Raw genomic sequence first — 21744 nt, forward strand, 5'->3', positions numbered from 1 at the left:
TGTCTACAAGTCCGAAGCCCACTGTACTCTGTTGGCAAATATCAGCACAGAGGGATTTGAAAGGCATTGTGCCTGCTTTTCCAAACTTAGGAAGATTTGTTCTCTTCAAAGCCCATTTGGAAACATGAAAACATCATGGCTCATTCGTTTTGTTCCCAGCCAAAGAGAATAACAGCACAACTAAAATAAGAACACAGCTGTTCTACATCCTAAAACAGCCAATGGCAGAAGCCCAGGGCAGAGGAAGGGATGTTAGAGGTCAGCCCAAGGTCACAGGGAGGATTAAATGAGATCCTGTGTGCAAGGCCCCCCAGCAGAGCAGCTGGTTCACAGCAAGACCTGGATCAGTCAACATACAACAAAAACTTGTCAGGCTGTATTTATCCTGGGAAGGAAGCAAGGTCCCTGGAAGTTAGTTTACTTCCACAGCGGGCCGCACAGGGTCCAGATCTGAAATCTGCAGTCCAGACTTTTCTCAATATGCCTCAAAACCGAGGCAGGATCAATGATAAATTCAGATTCAAATTTGACTCAATGCTTCCTGAGTCAAATGGTCACATTAATATAAAAAACTTGTCAATTCAGTTGGAGAGTTAAGAATCACTCTATAGCTGTCTATAAACATGCAGGTAATCCAATAGATGCTTATACTGTCAAACTTTTAAAAGGCACTATTAATAAAATAAAATACCTAATTCTGACTTGACCAAAGTTTATCTCAGTGCTTTGAATGTATATTGTTAGAGCTATTCTTTAGAAAACAAACTTACAGTTACCAGGAGCTAAGGTGGGGAGGGATAAATTTAGAGATGTAGATTGACACATACACGCTACTATATAAAAAATAGGCTTCCCTGATAGCTCAAATGGTAAACAATCTGTCTGCAATGCAGGAGACACGGGTTCATTCCCTGGGTTGGGAAGATTCCCTGCAGAAGGAAATGGCAACCGCTTCACTATTCTTGCCTGGGAAATCCCATGGACAGAGGAGACTAGAGGGCTGTAGTCCATGTGGTGGCAAAGAGTCAGACATGACTGAGGGACTAAACAACAACCTCTTCTTTCCGTCTTGCTTTCTCTTCCTTGTGTCTGGCTGCACCTCTTTGCCTGCTCTTCCTTTCCACTTCTTTATCCTTCATAGGTATTTCTGTCAATAAGATTTCATAACTACTCCTGTCTCGATATCTGCTTTTCAGAGGACAAACATTGAGAAAACAGATGAGACATGATCACCAGCTCAAAAAACCCACAGTCTCTGGAGAAATGGACACATTAAATTAAAATATATAGAATTCAATGTGATAGCTCCTATAACTGCAGGAGATACAGACAAGGAAACAATTGTTCTGTCTGGAGTAGGTAAATGTATATTAAAGAAAAGTGTAAGAAAGAGATGACTCTGAGGTTGGATTCCAAAAGAATTGTTAAAATAACAGAAATAAGATTATTTCAGAGGGAAAAAATATCAGCAATTACATAGAGATATGAAAGTATTTCACATGTTTAGGAAATAAGTTACTTGTCCATTCCTAGGAATTGCTTGACTGTTATCATACTTTTTAAAAAACATCAATCTGTGTTTATTGTACATAATAAGCATCAAGCACAGATAGATCATCAGAGGAAGAGTCAAAAATTTAGATATGGATGTGACAAGAAATCAAATCACACTGGCCTCCAAAATTGAGTCCCCTGGGGGTTCTCAGTCCCTTTGCCGGATCCCCAGGTTGGGAATTCTGTTGTGGGTCCTAGAACTTTCTTAACACTGTGAGCATTTCTTTGGTATAATTGTGCAGTTTGTGGGTCGTCTGCTCTATGGCTCTGTGGTGGGGCTAATGGCGACCTCCTCTAAGAGGGCTTATGCCACACGCTGTGTGACCCAGGTCTGCTGCACCCAGAGCCCCTGCCTCTGTGGCAGGCCACTGCTGACCCATACCTCTGCAGGAGACACTCAAACACTCAAAGGCAGGTCTGACTCAGTCTCTGTGGGGTCTCTGGGTACTGATGTGCAGAAGATTTTGTTTGAACCCTCCAAGTGTCTCTGGCAGGTATGGGGTTTGATTCTAAATGCAATTTCACCCCTCCTACCATCTTGCTGGGGCTTCTTCTTTGCCCTTGGATGGGAGGTATGTTTTTTTGGTGAGATCCAACATTCTTCTGTCAATGGTTGTTCAGCAGGAAGTTGCAATTTTGGAGGTCTCACAGGAGGAGATGAGCACATGTCCTTCTACTCCACCATCTTGCTTCCCTCCAGGGAATTTGATTTTGGAGGCCAGTGGGATTTGATTACAGCACTTACACAGGACCAGGGAAACAGACTCTTGGAGGGCACAAACAAAGCCTTGTGCACATCAGCAGCCAGGAGAAAGGAACAGTGTCCTCACAGGAGACTGAGCCAGACTTGCCTGCGAGTGTCCAGGAGTCTCTGGCGGAGATGTGGGTCACAGCGGCCTGCTGCAGGGTCAGGGGCACTGAATACAACAGTGCGTACACACATCCTTTTGAAGGAGGTTGCCATTATCTTCATTACCCCTACCATAGTTTGGCCTCAGTCAAACAACAGGGAAGGAACACAGGCCGACCCATCAAAAGAAAACTAGAATAAAGATTTACTGAGCATGGCCCCATCTATCAGAACAAGACCCAGATTCCCCCACAGTCAATCTCTCCTATCAGGAAACTGCCATAAACCTCTTATCCTTATCCATCAGAGGGCAGACAGAATGAAAACCATAATCACAAAAAATTAACCAAACTGATCCCATGGACCACAGCCTGTCTAACTCAATGGAACTATGAGCCATGCTGTGTAGGGCCACCCAAGACAGATGGGTCATAGGGGAGAGTTCTGACAAAACATGGTCCACTGGAGAAGGGAATGGCAAACCACTTCAGTATTCTTGCCTGAGAACCTCATGAACACTATAAAAAAGCAGAAAGATATGACACTGAAAGATGAACTCACCAGGTCTGTAGGTGCCAAATATGCTACTGGAGAAGAGTGGAGAAATAACTCCAGAAGAAAGGAAGAGACAGAGCCAAAGCAAAAACACCCAGCTGTGAATGTGACTGGTGATGGAAGCAAAGTCCAATGCTGTAAAGAATATTGCATAGGAACAATATGTTAGGTCCATGAATCAAGGTAAATTGGAAGTGGTCAAACAGGAGATGGCAAGAGTGACAACTGACATTTCAGGAATCAGTGAACTAAAATGGACTGGAATGGGTGAATTTAATTCAGACGACAATTATATCTACTCCTGTGGGCAAGAATCCCTTAGAAGCAATAGAGCAGACCTCTTAGTCAACAAAAGAGCCCTAAATGCATAAATTAAGAGTCCTAAATCTAAAAAATGACAGAACTATCTCTGTTTGTTTCCAAGGCACACCATTCAATATTACAGTAATCCAAGTCTATGCCCCAACCAGTACACTGAAGAAGTTAAAGTTGAACAGTTCTATGAAGACCTACAAGATCTTCCAGAACCAACACCAAAAAAAGATGTCCCCTTCATCATAGCGGACTGGAATACAAAAGTAAGAAGTCAAGAAATACCTGGAGTAACAGGCGATTTTGGCCGTGGAGTACAGAATGAAGCAGGGCAAAGGAGAACAGAGTTTTGCCAAGAGAACATATTGGTCATAGCAAACACTTTCTTCCAACAACACAAGAGACAACTATACACGTGGATATCACCAGATGGTCAACACTGAAATCAGATTGATTATATTCTTTGAAGCTGAAGATGTAGAAGCTCTATACTATCAGCAAAATCAAGGCCAGGAGCTGACTATGGTTCAGATCATGAACTCCTTATTGCCAAATTCAGACTTAAATTGAAGAAAGTAGGGAAAACCACTAGACCATTCAGATATGACCTAAGTCATATCCCTTACGATTATACAGTAGAAGTTACAAATAGATTGAAGAGATTAGATTTGATAGACAGAGTGCCTGAAGAACTATGGACAGAGGTTTGTGACATTGTGTAGAAGGCACTGATCAAGACCATCCCCAAGAAAAAGAAATGCAAAAAGGCAAAATGGTTGTCTGAGGAGACCTTACAAATAGCTGAGAAAAGAAGAGAATCTAAAGGCAAAGGAGAAAAGGAAAGATACACCCATCTGAATGCAGAGTTCCAAAGAATAGCAAGGAGAGATAAGAAAGCCTTCTTCAGTGATCAATGCAAAGAAATAGAGGAAAACAATACAATGGGAAAGACTAGGGATCTCTTCACGAAAATTAGAGATACCAAGGGAAAATTTCATGCAAAGATGGGCACAATAAAGGACAAGAACGATATGGACCTAACAGAAAGAGGAGATATTAAGAAGAGGTGGTAAGAATGCAGAAAACTATACAAAAAAGATCTTCATGACCCAGATAACCACGTTGGTGTGATCACTCAGCTAGAGCCAGACATCCTGGAGTGTGAAGTCATGTGGACCTTAGGGAGCATCACTACAAGCAAAGCTAGTGGAGGTGATGGAGTTCCAGTTGAGATATTTCAAATTCTAAAAGATGATGCTATGAAAGTGCTGCACTCAATATGCCAACATATTTGAAAAACTCAGCAGTGGCCACAGGACTGGAAAAGGTCAGTTTTCATTCCAATCCCAAAGAAAGGTAATGCCAAAGAATATTCAAACTACCCCACAATTGCACTCATCTCATACGCTAGTATAGTAATGCTCAAAATTCTCCAAGCCAGGCTTCAACAATACGTGAACCATGAACTTCCAGATGTTCAAGCTGGTTTTAGAAAAGGCAGAGGAACCAGAGATCAAAAGCAAGAGAGCTCCAGAAAAACATGAACTTCTGCTTTACTGACTATGCCAAAGCCTTTGACTGTGTGGATCACAACAAACTGGAAAATTCTTAGAGCTTGGAATACCACACCACCTTACCTGCCTCTTGAGAAATCTGTATGCAGGTCAAGAAGCAATAGTTAGAACTGAACATAGAACAACGGACTGGTTCCAAATTGAGAAGGGAGTACGTCAAGGCTGTATATTGTCAACCCTGCTTATTTAACTTATATGCAGAGTACATCATGAGAAATGCTGGGCTCGATGAAGCACAAGCTGGAATCAAGACTGCCAGGATAAATAGCAATAACCTCAGATATGCAGATGACACCACCTTTATGGCAGAAAGTGAAGAGGAACTAAAAAGCCTCTTGATGAAAGTGAAAGAGGAGAGTGGAAAAAGTTGGCTTAAAACTCAGCATTCAAAAAACTAAGATCATGGCATCCTGTCCCATCACTCCATCGCAAATAGATGGAGAAACAATGGAAACAGTTACAGAGTTTATTTTTGGGGGCTCCAAAATCACTGCAGATGGGGTGACGGCAGCCATGAAGTTAAAAGACACTTGTTTCTTTGAAAAAAAGTTATGACCAACCTAGACAGCATATTGAAAAGTAAACACATTACTTTGCCAACAAAGGTCCATCTAATCTAAGCTATGGTTTTTCCAGTAGTCATTTATGGATATGAGAGTTGGATGATAAGGAAAGCTGAGTATTGAAGAACTGATGCTTTTGAACTGTGGTGTTGGAGAAGACTCATGGACTGCAAGGATATCCAACTAGTCAATCCTAAAGGAAATCAGTCCTTAATATTCATTGGAGGGACTGATGCTGAAGCTGAAACTCCAATACTTTGGCCACCTGATGTGAAGAACTGACTCATTGGAAAAGACCCTGATGCTGGGAAAGACTGAAGGCAAGAGGAGAAGGGGACGATGGAGGATGAGATGTTTGGATGGTATCACCGACTCAATGGACATGAGTTTCCGCAAACTCCAGGAGATGGTGATGGACAGGGAAGTCTGGTGTGCTGCAGACTATGCGGTCACAAAGAGTCGGACACCACTGAGTGACTGAACTGAACTGTGACATGAAAGGTTCTGAGAAAAACAGAAATCAAAAGGGAAATAACATGCTTTCTTGCTCCCACTACTTTCTTTCCAAGATACAAAAAACTGAGAAGGACCAGTCTGGAGTAAACGACATGAGAATGATGACAAGTGTGTGTTGACATACTCTGTGGATAGAATCCTGCTGAAAAAATGTAGAGTGGTGCAGTCTTGGCAGCAATAGTCCTGCATTTCCAGGGAAAATGTGCAGCCTGGCTCTTATATGTGTGTTATGTGTTGAAAATTTGGAAATTCACGAACACAAATGAGAAATTAAAAATCACCCATAGTTCTATAGCACAGGGCAATATACACATATATGTGGGTCTATGTGTAGACTGTTTGAAATGAAAGGGTTAACACAATATGGAACATTTTATAAACAGCATGGATCATGTTCTACTATGAGCTCTTTCTACTATTATTAAAATTTCTCCTGCCTTGATTTCTTATATATTTTCCTCTTTCTTTCCCTAAGCTTTCATCTTTTAATCCTCTCTTGAGGTTTCCTTGTGTCAATATTTTCTTCATTCTTTCCACCTAGTCTTCCAACATGGCAAGGTCATCATTCCTTGGCCCTCACTACTGCCCACATGCCAATAGCTCCCCTCACAACTGTCCTTATAAACCCCAGACCTATGTTTTCTAAGTACTTCTTAAGCATCTTAACTTGAATATCCCATATGTAACTTAATCTATGAAAAATTGAACTTCATTTGAGATATGACCCTCAAACCAACTTCTTTTAAAGCTTTTCCTTAGGTTCTAGAAAGTGTGGGTTACATACTGAAGCCTTGCTTTCTGCCTCTTTCTCACTGTATGCCAACTGGTCACTTAAGTATGGTCTTTTTCTGCAGGCAACCATTTCTCCCATTGTTCCATCCTCTCCAGAACTTCTGAGAAGGCCTTTGATAGTGGCCCTCAGTATCTATCACCTGGACTGCTGCAGTAGGTCCTTAACTTGTCTCCATGACATCCACTGATACCTATGTCAACGATTGAGTGCAGGATGATAAATACATTTAAGAATAGATTGTATTTTCCCAAGAGACTTTACAGAGAAGAGTAGAAAAACATTTGAAAACATCAAGAGGGGGTAGAGTTAAGGCAAAGCTTGTTTTTTCATGTGGAAAAATTTCAGAAATATTTGTAAACAGCAAGGGAAAGAGCTAGTAGGCCTACAATATAGAAAAGGATAAACAGGGTGCATTTCCTAAGAATGTGGGAGGAAATACGGTCCCAGAAAAACTCTTACAATCTGAAGGAAAAGAAGTAAGAATGAGTCAAAATCTAGATGTGAGGCCAGTATGAAGGGACTGTGAAGGAATTAGAATTCATATCATCTTAGAATTCATATCATCTGCTAAAGGCAAAAGAAAGAAGGGACACTGGGACCTTCCTTTCGAAAAGATTGGTAAATTCTTGTGACAACTTGATCTTGAATGCTGGTGGATGGAAGTGAGTAGGAATAAGCTATGATCTGTTGACACATTTACCCTTGTCTCCCACACCTAACCCCATGCCTAGAACATAACACACCCTCAGTAAACATCATGGAGATTAAGCTCCACTGCAGCAGAAACCAGGTCTTATTCAACACTGTGCTTCATCACTGGAGAAACTCAAAGAGTCAAAAGAACAAATTAGTCTATAGGAAATTACATAAAACCATCATTAGCCACATTCTCTGAAACTAGAATCTTCTCATACTATGCCCTTAAATTGAACTTTATGAGGAAGAAACAATTTATGTTAATCTCTGAGATTCATTCATTAAACAATTCTTAGACCATATGTGTTTCCTTAAAAATGAGGCCATTTCCTGACAGTATTTTACAATGAAAATGAAAGCTGCATTACAACTCAAAGCCATAAATAGTATTCAATTATTTTTAAGAATGATACCAACATAGTCACTTTTTAATTGCTCAAGACAGGAAACAATTAATTTTCCTTTAGAAGTATCATTTACAATATTTCCGATAGATGTTAAAACAAACAAGGGATGCTTCTAATAAATTCTCAAAAACCTGTCCTCTATGATTTTTAAATGTCCTGCACAAACAATGAGTTGTACCTTGACTCTGTCTGTGCGGCTATTGAAGAGCCCGATACGTCTAATGGTGCTGAGGATGGGATCGGTGGAATCATCAATCATGTTGTGAGTAGTCACTGGGGGCAAAGACTGCCGCTGAAGGAGCAGAGGGAAGAAAATGTCAGTTCAGGAAAAGAATTACTAAGTGTGACTAATTTCAGCAATAGGTCATCGGCGATATGTCATCCAACCTTTATGCCTTTATGGTCTGAGATGCCAATTAATGAGGGGTTGTCTGTGTATGTCATAGGAAGACAACAGGTTAAAGAACTTCCTTCCATACTCTGAGCACTCGATGCTTTTGTTCACCAGCAGCCACTCTATGGAAAGCCTAGACTTCTTGAAGCCTCCTGAGACTTACAGTAAGTCCCCAACATACGAACCTTCAAATTGGGAATTTTCAAAAAGATGCAAAAGCACATTCCATCAGCATCAGATGTGTGTGAAATTGCAGCTTGCCCTCCGTCTCCTATTGCCGGTGGTCCTTCAGCTCTACCATCTCCCACCTCTTCTACCTCCTCCAGTCAGTAACTCCTCTTGCCTGTTCATTTGATGCCAGCCCCCGTACGCCAGCTGTTGGACTGTCCTACTGTACTTTTCAAGGTACTGCATTGTGAGGTTAAAAGTGTTAATTTTTTGTGTTTGTTTTTATGTGTTATTTGTGTGAAAAGTATTATAAACCTATTACAGTACTGTACTATATAGCCAATTACATTAGCTAGGTACCTAGACTAACTTCGTTGGACTTGTGAACTAAATGGACTTACGAACATGCTCTCAGAATGTTAGCTCATTCATATGGAGGGGACTGACTGTATTTGGAATAAGAATGGAACTCCGGTGAGCTACTCTGCTGGTTCCCACTAGGGGGCTGTTCTCCGATGCCTCCCTGTTAATAACAAGATTGCTATACACGGCTAACACAATTATCTTTTTAACAATTTCACTCGACTGAGAAACATTCACCTTTTCTCTAGAGTGACTCCAAAGTCTATGCTTTTTGAAAATTTTAGGCACTTTTTTGTCATTGGAATATACATAGTTTTTCAACTGGCATATAGGGTCCAAATGAATTTTTAAAGTAGATATGAAGACAAGTTCCATGAGATTTGTTTATAGGAGCCTTGAAAAACCACTGGTGAAAGAGAACTCACAAAGGTGTCCTTTAGGTAAATACCTAAAGATGATTTTTCTAGCTCTCAGGTTTAAAAATTTCCCAAATTAGCCCATTTCAAAAAATTAAGATATTGATCTAAATAGACTTTAACAATTATGGGAAGTAATGGGCATTTTTTCCTTCATTACCTGAGTTGAAAAGATAGCTCTTTTCATAATTGTCATATCATCTCGGTCCAAAATATTGTTCATGTCAGGAATTTCTCCTCTGTGGGGAAAATAGTTTTAAAAATCAAAATAAAAACAGCTAGCACTAACCGACTGTTTCCTATGCATCAAACACCATTTCAAGCAATTTTAAAATAAATGTAAAACATACATAGTTTCCTGATGAAGCTCACAGACAAATTCCAAAGGGCGAGGAAGTTCGATAAAAGAATACCTTTGCTAGCATAAAAGAAAACTGAAATTAATTTTTAAAGCATTACTGTTGATGACCAGGAGGATACTTTCATAATATTTTGCCTACTTTAACAATTATAGGAAGTGAGTACTATGTTCTACAGTGGCCATAACTTTTCCATCTGTAAGTTGATATTTTAAAAAATTATGTATTTATTTTTGTCTGTGCTGGGTCTTTGTTGCTGTGCGGGCTTTTCTCTTAGTTTCAACGAGTGGCGGCTACTCTAATTGCAGTGCATGGGCTTCTCATTGTGGTGAGCTTCTCAATGTATACTAAATATACATTAAGTAGTGTATATTACTTAAGTAAATGTTACTTAACATTAACTAATGTGTTTATTAATAAATATATGTTAATATGTCAATATATATTTTGACTTGAAATCTTCCACAGCTTCAAATTGACATATTAACTCTCAATGAGAATTCCACTGAAAGAGACCCTATCTGCGGGCTTCCTCAATGCCTTAGCAGGTAAAGAAGTCATCTGCAATGCAGGAAACTTGGGTTCGATTCCTGGATTGAGAAGATCCCTTGGAGGAGAAAATGGCACAGTATTCTTGCCTGAAAAATCCTGTTTTCACGACAGAGGAGCCTGGTGGGCTACAGGCCAAAGTGTCGCAAAGAGTCAGACATGATTGAGTGACTGAGTTCACACACAGATACCTTACCCGCGTATTTAACTATGTCCTCATTTGTACAACCTGTCTACAAATATTTGTCAGATGAAGGATTAAACAAAGCCTGCTCATATGATGCAACATATCTTCAGTTCAGTTCAGTCGTTCAGTTGCGTCTGACTCTGCAACCCCGTGGACTGCAGCACACCAGGTCTACCTGTCCATCACCAACTCTCAGAGCCTACTCAAACTTGTGTCTATTGCGTCAGTGATGTCATCCAACCATCTTATCCTCTGTCATCCCCTTCTCCTCCTGCCTTCAATCTTTCCCAGCATCAGGGTCTTTTCCAGTGAGTCAGTTCTTCACACCAGTTCAGTTCAGTTTAGTCACTCAGTCGTGTCCAACTCTTTGCGACCTATGGACTGCAGCACACCAGGCCTCCCTGTCCATCACCAACTCCCGGAGTCTACCCAAATTCATGTCCATTGAGTTGGTGATGCCATCCAACCATCTCATCCTCTGTCATCCCCTTCTCTGCCTGCCCTCAATCTTACCCAGCATCAGGGTCTTTTCAAATGAGTCAGCTCTTCGCATCAGGTGGCCAAAGTATTGGAGTTTCAGCTTCAGCATCAGTCCTTCCAATGAACACCCAGGACTGATCTCCTTTAGGATGGACTGGTTGGATCTCTTCACAGTCCAAGGGACTCGCAAGAGTCTTCTCCAGCACCACAGTTCAAAAGCATCAATTCTTCAGTGCTCAGCTTTCTTTATAGTCCAACTCTCATATCCATACACGACTACTGGAAAAACCATAGCCTTGACTAGACGAACCTTTGTTGGCAAAGTAATGTCTCTGCTTTTTAATATGTTGTCTAGGTTGGTCATAACTTTTCTTCCAAGGAGCAAGCGTCTTTTAATTTCATGGCTGCAGTCACCATCTGCAGTGATTTTGGAGCCCCCCAAAATAAAGTCAGCCACTGTTTCCACTGTTTCTCCATCTATTTGAAGTGATAGAACTAGATGCCATGATCTTAATTTTCTGCATGTCGAGTTTTAAGCCAAATTTTTCACTCTCCTCTTTCACTTTCATCAAGAGACTCTTTAGCTCTTCTTTGCTCTCTGCCATAAGTGTGGTGTCATCTGCATATCTGAGGTTATTGATATTTCTCCCGGCAATCTTGATTCCAGGTTGTGCTTCATCCAGCCTGGCATTTCGCATGATGTACTCTGCATATATGTTAAATAAGCAGCATGACGATATATAGCCTTAACGTACTCCTTTCCCTATTTGGAACCAGTCTGTTGTTCCATGTCCAGTTTTAACTGTTGCTTCCTGACCTGCATAAAGATTTCTCAGGAGGCAGGTACAGTGATCTGCTATTCCCATCTCTAAGAATTTTTCACAGTTTGTTGTGATCCACACAGTCAGACTTTGGCATAGTCAATAAAGCAAAAGTAGATGTTTTTCTGGAACTCTCTCACTTTTTCTACGATCCAACAGATGTTGGCAATTTGATCTCTGTTTCCTCTGCCTTTTCTAAAACCAGCTTGAACATCTGGAAATTCAAGGTTCAGGTACTGTTGAAGCCTGGCTTGGAGAATCTTCAAAGGCTATTAATTCTTTTATATTTGGAACAAAATTAGTATAGTGTCTAAATACTTGTCTCAATAGTGAAGCCCTAAATGTTTGAGCGGTTTAGTGTTCCAAGCTCCTACCTTAATAATGCATCATACAGTTTCTTTCCAAACTTTTCCTTCACAGAATGTGCAGTGTCCCTGTATGAACAGAAAGATATACAACTCAAACAATGTCACCCTTTTAAGTCTTTTTTGCCATGATGGTGTTCTGTCAATGTATTCTTTGAAATTGCAGATCTCTTTTATATAATCTCTTTTGTTCTTTTCTTATTTGCCAATTTAGCCTGAGTTAACACCTCTAGAGCTGAGGTTACTGAACACCCTGACCAGTGTGGGGAGTGTAACTTTCTTTGGCTTGATGATAATCAGAAGGTTGGGGGAAGGGAAAGGGAGTGTATGTAGGTTTCCATATAATATGAGGAATTTGTTTCTGAGAAATGGAATACTTCCTGCCATATCAGTAAACAAGGATGTCACAGTCATCAGCAATTGCAGTCCCCAGTGTGAGATGGTTGCTGCTAATAAGGAAACTCAGGAAGGAGAAGAATACCTGCCATCTAGCAGCCATCAGACTGCAGTCACTACCTACTGTGAGTCCCAAGGGAGCTCAGAATGTGAAAAACACTGAATATCAGCCGCAAATAGGTTGACGTTTCTATCAAAGGAATGTTTTCAGTGAGTCCAGATTGCTGCATCTTCCCATAAAAAGAAAAGCACTAAGTTCCTTAACTGGGGATATCTGATTTTCTTTAATTAGCAATAATCTTTTGATGTTCAGGCTACCTGCCCTTTGTTGCAAAACTTCTATATAACCTGGCTCCTCTCCTGGCCTCCTCAGAGCAGTTCTCTCAGGGCTACTTGAGATGCTGTCTCCTAGACTCAAAGTTCTAAATATTCCCAGCAAATAAAACATAACTCTCAATTTTTAGGTTGCAACTATTTTTTAAGTTAACATTTATCATTGTTGAGTCTGGCCTATTGGGAAGAGGGGGAGCACGATACTAATTTCATTACTTTGGCATATGTTTTAACATTTCCATAATAAATTTTTTAAAAATCTGACCCATCTTTAAAGATTTCTACAAAGGCCTTATCCTTCCACAGTAGCTCGTTCCAACGTTTTTATACGAACACAGTATTATAGACATGATAAAATTTAACAAAGGAGCCCAATGAGAAGAGAACCGAGTAGTATGTAAGCTATTATAATCTTAAGAGGAAAAAATAGTTCAAGGAAATAGATCAGAAATCATGCACTTAAAAAAATCCCTTTACATCTATTGCTTGAGAATATTTACAAGATGTGAGGTTACCATAGCTGTTTGCGCACTGCCTGGCCTTTCAGGGTTTCCACATTGAAATTGTTTGTCTTGGCAGGCATAATGAAAAACACCACCACGGTGACGTCACTTTTATGCATCTAACGAGGGGTTAGAAAACACAACAGAGTCAGCTATCAAAGATAAAATAAACCATGTGACAGATGGACCTTAAACTGTGACAAATAGTGCTTTGAAACATCTTGAGAGAATAAGAATACTTATTTATGACTGACAAAGAAATTATACAGCAGTGTCTTGAAGCCTCTTCAGAAAATGTAAATATGACGTTCAACTAAGATCTGACAATTAACAATTAAAAATCCACACAGAATAATTTCATGGCATCCATCATCTGAAATATATAGCAATTGCTACTGATATCACTGTGGTTTTCTGTGGTTAAAAAATAACATAAAAGATAACACAAATGTGAAAATTCCAGATTGGAAAGTGAATGAGGATTTCGTTTGGGTTTATTCTACATCTTATAGCTAATTTACATGGATTTGCACAAATAGATTGTTAACATTTTTCCATTAAATGTCTTGATTCTCATGATATTGCATTTTGATTTTTTTCAACCATAAAGGAACCAGAATGGGGACTCAGAACTTTTGGTGTAGCAGTTATTGTGTCGAGCGCTTTAAACACATAAGTTAACCCAAGCCTAACTATCGCTCTCCTCATTAATTTCAAAAGAGAGGCGCAAGAGCTTTGATTCTTCTTCTGAGCTCCTATCACAGGTTATTGGCAAAGCTGGGAGTCAAACTAGTGTTTTGTTTTGTTTTTTAAAACTGATGTTTTTTTGACTCTACAACCTGTTTACTTTTCCTATTCCAAAATATTATTGACCTGAAGTTTCTCAGAAAGAAATGACATGCCAAACAGCTGTGGGAATGAAAGCGTAAACTTAAAACTGTGAACTGATGAATGCTTTTATATTCTGAAATGACTGACTCTTGAATGTGGGGCACCATCATCTAATCTGTGGTCTCTGCCCTCTGGGACCTTATATTCTATTCAAAACATCTATAGGAATCATAAAACAGGAAACACCCCAAGAGTAGGCAATGTGCTTTTATTAAAGACTAAATGTACTATACGGAAAGAAAATGTCTTATTTTGATTTCTCCAAGGATTGTAATTATCTTTGATGTCTAGAATAAGAGAAATTCACTTTTTCTTCACATCTAAAAATAAAGCAAATATTTAATAAATGTATGGATAAATTAATAATGTCTCTAGACATGCTACATTTTTATATAGTTGTGAGTCCATCTATAAAGCTTGTTAAATAGATACATATCAGAAAATACTGTGAAATAAGATTATTTCAGTTTATTCTTAAATAATCTTTCTGATCTTCAATCCTATTTTATAAGCGTGGATGTTTATTAATGTGATTTTAGTAATCTCTTAAAATACTTGGTACAGTGTATGTGCTTAGTCTTTCAGTCATGTTTGATTCTTTGCCACCCTTTGGACTGTAGACTGCTAGGTTCCTCTGTTCATGGGGTTTCCCAGGCAAGAATACTGGAGTGGGTTGCCAGTTCCTTCTGCAGGGGAACTTCCTGACCCAGGGATCAAACCTGCAACTCCTGTCTCTCCTGCATTTCAGGCAGATTCTTTACCCTCTGAGCCACCCAGGAATATCTGGGCTAAGACAGTGATAAATCAATGTCCAAGAAATAAAAACTGAACGGGAGAGTTATACAGAACTCAGGAAAGTTTAGATTGCCTCAGCATCTCAATAAAATTAGACTTCTACACTGACCTCTTCTATTTTCCTTATGTATTCTATATTTTTCTATGATGTGACAAGAATATAAGCCAATAACATTCATCAATATCTATGATGCAGTACTTCCGTGAGCACAGGTTTTATTGCTGGATTAGTTCAGAACCTATTTTAAGAATACGCCTGCCAATGCAAGAAACACAAGAGACGTGAATTTGATCCCTGGGTCGGGAAGATCCTCTGGAGAAGGAAAGAGTAACCCACTCCAGGATTCTTGCCTGGGAAATCCTATGGACAGAGGAGCCTGGTGGGCTACAGTCCATGGGGTCACAAAGAGTCGGACACGACTGAACATGCACACACAACAACAGTTCTCAACCTATTTTAAGATTCTGGGCAAATCTAACCTATTGAGCAAAAAATCATTCCATGTTTGGGAGTGGGAAACTCCTCTATGTTTCTGCGTGGTGGGACCTCTCTTAGTTTCATGGTTTGGGGCTTTCGGATCTCAGAGTAGAGGCATGGCTAGTGAGTTGGGAGAGGAACAGAGTTTGTGTGCGTCTGCCCCATTCTACGAGGGCAACTGGCTGTCAGTCATGTAGCACATGTTTTTCTGAAGGCTTCTGGTTGGAGGGGATGGAAATGGCCAGGGCTGTCTGTGATCAGATGTCTAATACCACAAAGTTTAATACCAAGGCCCAATATTAGGAAGCCTATTAATGCCATGCACCCAAGCCATATCTCCCATTATAGTATTTTTTTAATTAATTTTTATTGGAGTATAGTTGCTTTACAATGTTGCATTAGTTTTTACCGTATAGCAAAGTGAATTAGCCATACATATACATATATCTTCTCTCTTTTAGACTTCCTTCCCATTCAGGTCACCACAGTGCATTAAGTCTATCGATTTTAAAAAAGGCAAGGTTTTGTTCTCTTCACTCTCTGCTTGATTTCTCTGTATCTTTCCATTGTTTACAAACTCTTGGGGGATAGGTGGGAAAGAGGATGCTATGTGGTCAGCTTAAAACATGGCACATATATAACATATAAAGGAAGAGAATGTGAAAAATGAATATATACGTTTATATATATGTATAACTGAATCAGGGCTTCCCAGGTGGCACTGGTGTAAAGAACCCGCCTGGCAATGCAGGAGACACAAAAGATCTGGGTTGATCCCTGGATCAGGAAGATCCTCTAGAGAAGGGCATGGCAACCCACTCCAGTGTTCTTGCCTGGAGAATCCCACGGACAGAGGAGCCTGGTAAGCTACAGTCCACAGGGTCTCAAAGAGTTGGACACGACTGAAGCGACCGAGCACGCATAACTGTATCACTTTGCCATACACCTGAAACTAACACAGCATTGTAAATCAACTATATATCAGTAGAATTTTGAAAAAAAATTTAAATTAACATAAAATATCCTTTGGGGTGCATTTCCAATAAAATTTTGCTTCTATGATTCTTAAAAAAAAACCATACTATTATATTGGCTATATACCCAATATAACATGATAAGTTTGTAGCTCTCTTTAAAAAATACCTGACATCCTAGACAAATACATGAGCAAAGAGTGTGGCAATCATATTTATCATTTTAAATATGATAATTGAAAGTCCAAAAGCATTTTAAAAATAAAGCTATCATTTTAAGTCTTCAAAATCATATATATTTTTAAAAGCCATTTAAGAATCCAGGAAGTTCTTTACTTTCCACAGAACAAAGTTCTCTATAAAAAGCATTCTTACCCTCTTGTGTTCTAGAGCATTCTTACCCTCAGCAGGAAGTTTAACCTGGATAAGGATTCTAAGAAGATGTCAGCTCCTTTGTTTGAAAACTCATACCTCCCAGCAATGAAGAGGAATAATGTTTTTTCAAGATCAAAGTCCAGATGACTAAAACAAAACAGTTTCCAATGAAAAAGAGCAACAGCAACAAAATGTACACGAGTTCTGTTAAAGTACAAAGGGGACTGGGAAAGATAAACATTTACTTTAACAATCCTGTTTTCTCTGTACCCCAGATCCCTAATATCACAGGATAATTTTTTTTTAATAAAGAAAAGCATACCCATAGAAATGACCTCGAACAAACTCTTGGATCCTGGCCTTGTACATAGCATGGAGATTTTGAAACTCATGTACAGCTGAAAATTTCTTAACGTTCAAGCCATTTGGAGTAACTACATCTGGAAAAGCGAAGTAAAATCCTCATGGAAAAATCTCTTTTGAGAGAGGGTAGCATTGCAAAAACAACAGTATTTTGCTAGAGAAGACTCTTGAGAGTCCCTTGGGCAGCAAGGAAACCAAACCAATCACTCCTAAAAGAAATCAACCCTGAATATTAATGGGAAGGACAGATGCTGAAGCTGAAGCTCCAGTACTTTGGCCACCTGATGTGAAGAGCCCACTCATTAGAAAAGACCCTGATGCTGGGAAAGATTGAAGGCAGGAGGAGAAGGGGACGACAGAGGATGAGATGGTTGAATGGCATCACCGACTCCATGGACATGAGTTTGTGTAAGCTTCAGGAGCTGGTGATGGACGGGGAAGCCTAAAGTGCTGCAGTCCATGGGATCATAAAGAGCTGGACACGACTTAGCAACTGAATAACAACAACAACAAGTTAGGTGTCTATTAACATTTCTAGTTTCTGACTATCATAGAATTGGAAGTTTATAAAAATCCATAATGAATTGCTGACATAGAAAATCAGGAGGATCTGACCGAAATAGCATTAAGCAATGGGTATTATGTAATAGACCAATAGCAAAAATAGTCATTGTTAAGAGTTTTTAGTTACTGATCACTTACTACGCATTAGGTACTGCTCTAAACGCCTTGTAACTCATTTAATCCCTGCAACAACCACTGGAGCAAGGTGATATTTCGGAGGCAGAAACTGAGACACAGAGTTGTTCCAGAATCTGTGGCAGAACACATGGGTAGAGTCCATGCTGTCTGTCTCCACCTGTTTTACCCTTAACTGTGCTGTGTGCTAAACTAACTCCTTTTTTGTTTCCATTTTTATTGGCGTAAAGTGGCTTTACAGTGTTGTGTTGGTTTCTACTGTATGGCAAAGTGAATCAGCTATATGTATATATATATTTCCTGTTTTGGGGATTTCTTTCCCATTTAGATCACCACATAGCACTGAGTAGAATTCATGTGATGTACAGTAGATTCTCATTAGTTATCTATTATATACATGCATGTGCACTAAATCACTTCAGTCATGTCCAGCTCTTTGCTACCCAGTGGACACTAGCCCATCAGGCTCCTCTGTCCATGGGATTCTCCAGGCAAGAATACTGGAGTGTTTTGCCATGCCCTCCTCCAGGGCATCTTCCTGACCCAGGGATCAAACCCAGGTCTCTAATGTCTCCTGCACTGGCCAGTGGGTTCTTTACCCCGAGGGCTACCTGGGAAGTCCATCTGTTTTATACACAGTAGCATAAATACGTCAATCCCAGTCTCTCAGTTCCCATCCTCTCCTTTCCCCCTTGGTATCCATATGTTTGTTCTCTATGTCTGTGTCTCTATTTCTCTTTCCTAAATGAAATTATCTATACCAATTTGTCTAGACTCCACATATATGTGTTAATATATGGTATTTGTTTTTCTCTTTCTGACTTACTTCACTCCATATGACAGCCTCTAAGTACATCCGTGTTAAACTACCTCTTGTCATTTTATTTTAGTCAAATGTGTGAAGTGTTCTGTCCATAAGAAACATTGGAAAAGTAGCCCTTTATTCCAACACATAACTGATTCTTTCTGCCTAGAAGATTTTGTTGTTGGGTAAGGAGACATTTTTGATTTTTCAGAATATTGGTCTGTGTCAAGAAAGATAAAGACTGCTCAGAATACGCGATGGTAATCACCTACTGAGTTGAATTCATGGGTTATTATATTTAGAAGCAGTAAAAACAACAGACAGAAGTTAGTAGAGAAACTATTGAGACATTAGAAAAAAATATTTGAGAAACCTCAGAATGTATAATGTCAAGTAAATAAGGAATGATAGAGGTATCTGCCACCTTTAATTGCTAAAGAATGTCAAGGAACAAAAAAATTACAGAACTGTGAACTTGGTGATTTTTGAAAAAGCAATTTTAGATCAAGGGTTGGAGGTTGGAAGTTAAAGTTGAAGAAGCTCTAAGTGGGAAAACTATGGATTATTTTTGTAAAATACTTGATAGCAGGAGGAAGGATGAGATTATGTAGACATCTAAGAGGGTAGTGGTTTTAAGAGAAATTTTTATTTCAGAATAGGAAAAAACAAAGCATTTTTGTAAGCACAGAAAGGATACTGATGACAGGAAAAAAAGTAAGATCCAAGAAACAAGTGAGCATATTGAAGCAAACTCCTGCAAGAGACACGAGTGTGAGAAGCAAAGTGGATTCAAGAGAACCTTTGGAAAGAAAAAAGAATAGCCCAGGATCTTTAGGCTGCCACTATTCAAATTCCTTGCTTCCTTTGTAATTATGTAGAACTTTGTTATGCTTTCTCTAGATGTTAAACTGGTATACAGAAGAAAGATTAATTAACTAGAGATAAGACCACAGGAATTAAGCAAGGAAAATGTATTAATCAGGACTGTTTTGTTGCAAGTAAGAGAAATCTGGGCTTCCCTGGTAGCTCAGCTGGTAAGGAAACCGCCTGCAATGCAGGAGACCCTGATTTGATTCCTGGGTTGGGAAGATCCCCTGGAAGAGGGCATGTCAACCCACTCCAGTATTCTTGCCTGGAGAATCCCCATGGACAGAGGAGCCTGGCGGGCTACAGTCCATGGGGTCACAAAGAGTCAGACCTGACTGAGTGACTAAGCACAGCACAAAAGAAATCTACTAACACTGGTTTAAGTATTACAAGGAGGAATTATTAATAGGATGCTGGAGTGTTTGATGGGAAAGATGTAGCTGGGCCGCAGGAATTAATTTAAACCATGGTCTAAATCACTGGAGAATCTAGAGTTCTCTCAGTCTGTTTCTGCTTCTTATTGTATTTCACTGTAGTTTATATTTCTTTGCATCTCATGCAACGTAGGAAGTGGACTCTACCAACAGCTTCCAAGCTTCTATTATACAAGACTATTCAAACAAACTCATCTGTTTAGACTCATTATGAAAGCAATCTGATTGAGCCAACTTATATCAGGTATCCATCTCTCGATCAACCAGCTGCGGCCAGGTGACAGGGTCATGTATTATGAACACATCTCTTGGCATTGCAACCTTTGGATGGGTCTGAAGTTTTTCCCAGAAAAACTTGCAAGAAAATCTTGGGAGAAGTAAAATAACAGGTTTCTACTAAACAGGACCAATGAGGCACTGTTCTAAGATGTAGCACTGGTGAAGTCTCACACACATTTCTGATATTTTCCTGACATTCATTTTCTTAAAATAGAAAAATCAACGCAGCTTGCTTAAACACAGGAAGTCATCATGACAACCCAGCTCAGAATTAGAGTATTTTAAACATAGACTATTCAACAAGCACAGATTGTATACTATTATGTTCCAGATATAGCTTAGTGTTCAACAAAACTACTGAAAATGAGAATTCGAATACGTATAAAGATCTGAGTAGTGATGGTGCAGTTTTCCTCTCATTTTATGCATTTTTGTTTAAAACAAAACTATCACAGATCAGTGACAAACTCAGGGATAATAATTACCAGGTTTTCTCTTCAGCATGTGTTCTGCCTCTATTGCGGTAATTTCAGAAACTGTGGTGAAAACATGAGCACAATGGACGGAAGCGCGCTCCATGCAATACCGGTGATAAATCTGCCTTTCCCCAGCCTCTTTGTCTATGTTAAACTGTGAAAACAAAACAAACACACACACGTAGACATGTGCTTACACCAATTCTTCTACATAGGCAAAGCAAAATCACATATTTCTCACACTGTTTTTCCTTACGACTATGTGGAATTTTATGACCACAAAAAAGAAGTGACAAATTTTTATTAAACCCATCACTGAAACACAAAGCTACTTATGCTTACAAAGAGTGCTCTTTACTTTAAGCTGGGGAGATATGCAATCATATTTAAAGACAGTGGGATATGAATACTGACCTTTTATTGAAAGGATAAAGTTATAATATTGATATATAACTATATATTATGATTTTGTTCCTTAAAAACAACTAATAAAACCTGATGAATATTATTAGCTGTTTTTATTAATTGCTATATACTATGTTCTTAAGTATTTTGAAGTGAGATATTTGATGTGTTTGAAATATTCGCTATGCCTCTGTAATATTTTCTCTTTCACAAACATCAAAGCCTGCTCTTCTCCAGGAAACACGGTGGTTGAGCTTATCACAGATCACTGGTTTGCCCTTATTAGTCTACTATTAGGAAATCTCCCTGACCTCTTGACCTTTCTGAATTCCTTGGTGACTTTATTTTGAATATACATCTTATGTTTACAATTTGACCTTCAGGTTCAATTGACCTTTTTATAGGCAAGCTCTCCTTAGGACCACTCACTGTTTTGCGAATGTTAAGTTTTGTCCCAAAGAACTTTCCTGCATTCAAAATGCCTCTGAGAGGGTGGTATAACTTTCTGCTCTCATTCTCTGAGTAGTATTAATCATGTATTACAAATAGGCAAAAAAATACACTCAGAAAAGTATGCAGTCTATTGCATAGACTCCTAAAATTTTTTTAAACAGGAGGGGGGTCAATTTTTCAACTTCCTAATGTTCCCGATAGTGACACAAAACTCTAAAATGCTAAATTGACTTGACTGGCAATATAGACACCACGTCTGCAAAACTCCTGACTGTATGTTACTCAAATGCTTAACC

The 21744-nt window shown here is 39.3% G+C and overlaps 1 protein-coding gene across 1 annotated transcript in view; it reads right to left on the bottom strand.

Annotated features, from left to right (window-relative positions):
• GYS2 (glycogen synthase 2 (liver)) overlaps nucleotides 1-21744 on the bottom strand; it is a 58204-nt gene that overhangs the window by 13794 nt on the left and 22666 nt on the right. The window contains exons 5-11 of the mRNA XM_010855944.1: nucleotides 20600-20744; nucleotides 16990-17107; nucleotides 16694-16814; nucleotides 13167-13273; nucleotides 11932-11991; nucleotides 9322-9400; nucleotides 7999-8112 (exon numbers count right to left, since the gene is read on the bottom strand). Of these exons, the coding sequence (XP_010854246.1) occupies nucleotides 7999-8112; nucleotides 9322-9400; nucleotides 11932-11991; nucleotides 13167-13273; nucleotides 16694-16814; nucleotides 16990-17107; nucleotides 20600-20744 (744 nt within the window). The remainder of the gene's footprint in view (nucleotides 1-7998; nucleotides 8113-9321; nucleotides 9401-11931; nucleotides 11992-13166; nucleotides 13274-16693; nucleotides 16815-16989; nucleotides 17108-20599; nucleotides 20745-21744) is intronic.

This window comes from Bison bison, unplaced genomic scaffold (assembly GCF_000754665.1).
Source record: "Bison bison bison isolate TAMUID 2011002044 unplaced genomic scaffold, Bison_UMD1.0 scf7180017864370, whole genome shotgun sequence".
NCBI lineage: Eukaryota > Metazoa > Chordata > Mammalia > Artiodactyla > Bovidae > Bison > Bison bison.